The 6,466-nt window shown below is 35.4% G+C and overlaps 1 protein-coding gene and 1 long non-coding RNA gene across 2 annotated transcripts; one reads left to right on the top strand and one right to left on the bottom strand.

The window, feature by feature from the left end:
• Window positions 1–401: 401 nt before the first annotated feature.
• Window positions 402–962, bottom strand: LOC145791767 (uncharacterized). The gene has a single exon (XM_082872205.1). It carries the CDS (start codon window positions 960–962, stop codon window positions 402–404), a length of 561 nt encoding a protein of 186 aa, XP_082728331.1.
• A 954-nt stretch (window positions 963–1,916) lies between these two features.
• Window positions 1,917–5,158, top strand: LOC145790909 (uncharacterized). The gene is made up of 3 exons (XR_014330277.1): window positions 1,917–2,086; window positions 3,448–3,563; window positions 4,719–5,158. It is a non-coding gene; the product is annotated as an uncharacterized LOC145790909 (long non-coding RNA).
• The last annotated feature ends 1,308 nt before the right edge of the window (window positions 5,159–6,466 follow it).

Raw genomic sequence — 6,466 nt, forward strand, 5'->3', positions numbered from 1 at the left:
TGCTTGGCTGACGTGGCAGTGACGTGGCGCTAGTACTCTCTCACTCACAGATTACACTCTCTGCTCTCTGTGTTTTTTGTTTTTGCACCACACTCACCTCCTCTCCATTTTTCTTGGTTGTTATGTATTTATACACCAAGATGGAGGAAACTAGAGCGCTTGGCTGGCACAACACATGGCCAGCTGTTCACTCACCTTTCGGTGGCCGTCCACCTTTGCACTGGCACAGCACATGGCCAGCTTGACTTCACATGGGAGATCCACTTGGGCTGGAGCTAACATTTAAGTTGATCCTCCACACAACCAAACACTTCAGTATTCCATTTTTTCAACTCAGCTTTGAGATTACACAATTTCATCTTGACTCTATACCCAGCCCACCCTTGCACTTGTGAATCCAACTATGACTTTTGCACAACTGACATGAAACTAGGATGCAGGGTCCAAGCATTTAGAAACTTGAATGGCCTAGGACCCCAGTTTCTCTCATCTTCCATTAGCAATAGAGGACAGTGGCTTGACACCATTCTAGGTAAGCCCCATAACTTGAATCTGAATTTTTCTATCCATATGGGATCCAACAAAAACCTATCAATTATACTCCACCTTGCCCCTTCCAATGAATTGCACCATGTAAATCTTCTACCCAACATTGGGATATCCACCAATTCCAATTGATCAACAGAATTGTTAAAGTCCTGCATCCATCTATTTCTCCTAGTACATCCTCTTCTTTCAACAACGAATCTAATCTCATTATAATCACCGCCCATACACCAAGGCTTTTGGAATGATGATCTTATATTACTGATAGATTCCCACAGCTTAGCTCTCTTTACCACAGTATTAGAAGCATACATATTTAAGAACACACACTCAAATGAACCAGGAAGAGTACCTGAGAGATGCAAAATTGTCTCATGCCCTGAATCTCTTGAAAATTGTCTCTCTTCACCCTCCATTTCTCTTATGTTCTGTTTGGTTCACTGGAATGAGAGTCTTCTTTATGGAATGATCATTCCCTCACAATGGTGAATGATTATTTCATTTGTAATGTATTTTTCATTATTTTTTATTCAACCAAACATGCGAATTCCATTCCCTGGCCCTCTGGCCCATCCTTACTTGCATTAAAAAACCTACCAACAAAATAAGAAGAGGAAGAGAAAAGAGGAGAGGGAGAAAGTCTAATAAACTGTTCCACATGAACCTAAATTCAATTTTTTTTTTTTTTTTGCTTCTATTCTTATGGTTGCCTTCCATTACTTCTCTGTTTTCCCCTCTCCCTCTTTGGTGTTGCACTATTTGCATGGTTCAGTGGACAAAATTAGCTCTCCTTAAGTACAGAGAGGTAAAACTTCTTAATAAAGTAATTCTCAGCATACTGCTAAAGCATTTAGTTACTATCTACTTTTTTAACTGACCAGTTCTAGTATGTTCTTCATCTGAATTTATTCTAATTTCTGTAGATCCAGCTCTTATTTACATCCATGTGAGGGCTCAGTTGTCCAAATTCTTACGCATGGGAAACTGAGTGCACCTCGTATATTGCGAATACATGAAGTAAGATTTTATTTGGTTTTGTAGGTAGTTTCATAAATTTTAAAGCTTTGTGCTTCATTTGCATTGAATAATGCACCTGTAGAAAGAGATACCACCGCAAGTTATTATTCGTTCAATATTGACCACCAGCTTATATTGATTTGTTTTCCTACTAGAGGTCCCGGTTTCAAATTATTTTGAATTTGATCTCTATTGAGGCCTAATTTTGGAGTCCAGTTCTGTGTTGGTGTTGGGTTTCAGTTTGTTGTGTAACTTTTAAGCATTAATTTTTATTTTCTCTTGTTAATAAGAAAGATGCAGAGCAAACATTTGTCTAAACAAGTTCTTATTTATTTAATTTTTTTTGTAAGTTATTAACCATGCCGTAGAAAAGATGGTTCCTGACAAACCATTGGATAACATGGACACTGATGGAACTGTTGCTCTTGGACTGCCAGTAGGGCAGTTACAAGGAGATGGTTCATTTCGGTTGAAGTCTTGGCAAAAGCTTAAGCCTTCTATAGAGATCTTGTGTAACAATCAGGTAAGTGAATATATTATAATGGATGTGAAAATATGAATGATGGCCTTTTGCTAATATTTAAGGAGCATTTTACGTGTTACAGTCTTTCAAATCATGGTGCCTTTTAACTCTTTAAATGGTGAAAAATATGCCACTCTAGTAAGCAGCCTTGTACAACGTGAACAAGTCAAACCCTGGCATAACTTCTTCTTGGTTGGAAACATTTATTTTAAATCACCCATTACTCGGTCTAGGTAACTTGCTTGAGAGGAAATTTGGTAGCAAGGAACATGAGTGTAGCATGCACCACATGTTTAGAAATGGAAATGCAGTCACCCAACCCATTCATTTGAGTAGTTTGACGCTTAGTTTTTTCAAATGAGGCCCCTGACACATGTACTTTACAATGGCCCGGTTTGGAAAAACTTAATGTTAGCTTTTAAGACTATGGCCTTTTTGATTATTGGTTTAAAATGCTTTGAATAAGTTGTAAAAGTATTCGGTGCAACTTTTTGGATAATGTGTGAAAAGCTGAAAGTGTTTGATAAATAATCCAAGAAATAGTTTTTGGCTATGTAAAGTCTAAAATGTTCAAAGCTTTTGTAAACCTATCTATATTTTAAAGGGGATATGCCCATAATTACGAAAATACTGAGGGGCCTGTTCGTCCAACCTCCAAAGCTAAAAAAGTTGAGTTGGAAGAACACCCCTTGTGTAGCTTGGCAAAAGCTAGATTTTTTGCTAAAAGTAAGTTGATTAAGCTATACAAGTTGAATCCAATAAGCTAATACCAAAAGACCTTCCACTAGCTTTTTTGAAGTTACAATCCAAATTATCCAATTTAAAAGCTTTGTCAAAAGACCTCAATGTCTTTTTTGCTGCATTCTTTTACTATTGCAGCATGTTTCTGTACAGTCTACATGTATGGCTCGTATGTTGCACTGTGGAAGTCTCTTCCTCACCTACATGATTAAAGAGTATTAAATAAATATTAAGAACATCTACATGCTTTTCTACATCTATCTTGAGTTCTCCTTGTGTTTGTCATTATTGATTATTCCTTTGCCTGAAAATTTTCACATCTATGAGATGAATGACAATTAACAATGTTTATGCATTTTGATTTATCAGACAAAAAAAAAAAAAAAAAAATGTTTATAGACTTGCTCTTGTTTGGTTGAGTTCTTTTGCACACTTTCGCTTGCACTTTTATTTATTTGACATTTTTAAAATCCATGCCAATCCCATGTTTAACCTGTTTCTTTAAAATTTTATTCTCTCACTTTGGGGATATCATGAATTGTCTGGTCCATTTATGAGATTTTCCTTTGAGTTTGAAATCCATTACCATGTGGATTTAGTGACTTTGAATTCTTTTCCAGATCCAATCCCGACATGAGCCTAGCAACAGTGCGGGCTTATATATGGAAGAAATCAGAGGATCTTGTACTCAACTACCGAGTGGTGCAGGGCAGGTGACGTCATGTACATCCGGGTGGTGAGTACTGGCTTACTTTAACATATGTAGTATACCAATTTTTATTTTGGATTTTTTTTTTTTTTGTTGGTTTATTCTTATAAACAATTTTGCGGCTTTGAGTTCATGTCAGTATACCATATCTGTTGCAAGTTTCTCCTCACTATTTTTAGTGTCAATGCTTACCTGGAATATAATTCTTCTTTGTTTTCTTCCGAGTGATTTTTTCAAAAGGAATAGACCAATACGGTTACACAACACTGGAAAAGGGACACTTGGTTCTCATTTTGTTTGAAAATTTTGTCAAACTTGAGTTTCTCATTTTGTTTTAAACGAACTATAAATATTGTACTTTTGGCTTGGGGTTTCCATGTCATGTATTCTAGTATTCTCTCATGTTTGTTAATATTACGACGTTTAGATTCATATACCTAAGCCAAAAATGGAAACATAGGATAAACCTAACAGTGTATTGTCAAGTTGACTTGGTTGAGTCAAAGCTTAAAAGTTCGTTTAAAACATAAATTCCAATCTTGGTAGTTAGCAATAGTAGTAATTATAAACTAAGTGGTATAGATACGGACACACAGACTTGCCAATATTTAAAAAAATGCAACATACAATCCGCATAGAACATGTTAAAAATTTATAATTTTATAAATTTGTTAGATGTTCAATATATGAATAGTTTAATCAAAGGTAATGAAAAAAGAAAAACAGAGCAACATAACACTAAGCAAAATAAAGGATCCATGTATTGCATAACTTAAATATCAAAATATCATTTACATCACATAATTGCATTCTAGAATGAAAAATAATTGTAAAATATTACAATACACATGATGTATTCAACTTATAAATGTATTTCAAAACATATTTGGAGTGCAGAAAGTTGCATTCTGAAGAATGCAAAATATTACTACTATTATTATGCAAAGATTCATTACGTAAGTTGTGTTTGGAAGGTTCAAGTGTCCAATCAGTGTATAAAATATCTGATATTATGAGTTTAAATTTTTTAGTTAAGACACGCTGCCTCCATAAACGTGTCCATGCTGCTTATATTATAAGCAGTGAACTATCATCAGTTGATTCATTTATTTTTTTGTTTCAATGTTTGTACGATTGAACTCAGGCCTATGGTAATGTAGATTTTGTTTTGTGCTTGTGTAGAAAACTTGGAGTTCTTGTAAGTGGTGCTTGTGTTGATCAGATTTATTTGCAGCTTCCTTGTAAATCTGGATAGCCAATCAATTGCCGACTTGTATAGCAGCATTCCCAAATTTGCCATGAATCCCGGGGAGCAGTTTCCTAGTTGAATAATTGGTATAGGAATTTTGAGCTGTTTAGCCAACATGCATGATTTACAACACATCACTAAGATATTGTGGGGCTGTGTTTGCACGTGGCAATAGAAGGTTTTTGACTCTGAAGGTGAAGGAGAATTATTGCTAGGTACCGAGCTTCCTGAGGCGAGCTGTAGTATAGTTTTGGGTTTAAAAAAAAAAATTTGTATTGTGGGGTACAGTACCTAGCAAAAACCACACTGCTACGGTGGTGATCAATTTTTCCTGGGAAATAATACATACAATTAGGATTCATGTCCACCTAGTTTGTTTTATAGAAATATTTTATTTCTTATTTTCGCATGCCCTCTCTTCTACATGTTGTTTATGTTATGAGAGGTTTGACTAATTGAAGACTGTTGTTGCTGCAAGGCATGCAATTATAGTAGTAATTGGGATTTGTTCACTGCTCTTGTTGTCAATTTGATTGTAGTGTATGAAATTCTTGGTTTGTGGTTTATTTTCTTTCTAGGTGTGGTGGACTACACATTGATTTTTCTTTGCACATAGCATTATTATTTGTACGATCCACCCACAACATAATAGAGCGATGTTATATAAATAGAATTTGTATACAGAATGTTATGGTAAGAATAGTATTGTCCAACATATAATAGAGGAAGATTGTTGATGCATGGAACATGGCTTGGAAATTATTTTGCTTTCTTCGTAATTATGTTTTAAGCAGTGCCAACTTTTCTCGGCACCAAAGGCACTCTCATGGACGAGAGGTTAGAAATATAAACTGTATTTGGAACCAAAAATAATAATAATAAAATCCATTGAAATAAGATATGAAGCAGTGACTATTCTTTGCTTTTGGTGGTTGTCATAAGCATCCTGAAAATGATTGGTTTACTTTCTTTATTCCATTGAAACTTTGCTTGGCTTTGATTGATTAGGAAAAAGGGAAAAACATAATTTCATGATGGCTAACGGGCACTACAAAAAAAATTGTTTTTTGCGACGGCTAAACGTCGTCGCAAATAATCCAAATGCCGTCTCAAAAGCTATTTGCGATGGTAAATTTTCTTTTTGCGACGGCAAGTGGGGGTCGCAACAAGGGGGTTGCAAAAGACCTTTAGCAAGTGCCGTCGCCATTGTTTTTGCGACGGGAATATCTCTTTTTTGCGACGGCAAATTTCTGTCGCCGATAATGGATGAAGATCTGGGCTTTTTTGCGACGGCACAAGCTTTCCGTCGCTAAAATAGATTTTTGCGACGGCAAAATTCCGTCGCAAAAAATGTCGTCGCAAAAAATGTTGGCGTTAATGACTATTGGCGACGGCAATTGCACCGTCGATAAAGCCTTGTTTCTCAAATAAATTCCACACTTTTTGCGACGGTATGGCTGCCGTCGCAAAAAGCCTGGCATAGTTTTTTTTTTTTTTTGCGACGGGGTGCTCTGCTGTCTCAAAAAAAATTAAAAAAAAAAACCCCAGTTTTACAATTATTTAAAATATAAAAATAACCTGTAATGTTGGAAAATGATATAATAATATAAATACATAAATAAAATAATTAATGTTGGCAAGTGAAAAATAGCTAAAAAAAAATCAAAAAATTACATAATAA

This window comes from Camellia sinensis, chromosome 5, assembly GCF_055761805.1.
Source record: "Camellia sinensis isolate YWXY chromosome 5, ASM5576180v1, whole genome shotgun sequence".
Lineage (NCBI taxonomy): Eukaryota > Viridiplantae > Streptophyta > Magnoliopsida > Ericales > Theaceae > Camellia > Camellia sinensis.

What these genes read in the sequence shown, in the direction of transcription:
- LOC145791767 (XM_082872205.1), bottom strand. Translation starts at nt 962, where the DNA reads ATGGAGGGTGAAGAGAGACAATTTTCAAGAGATTCAGGGCATGAGACA.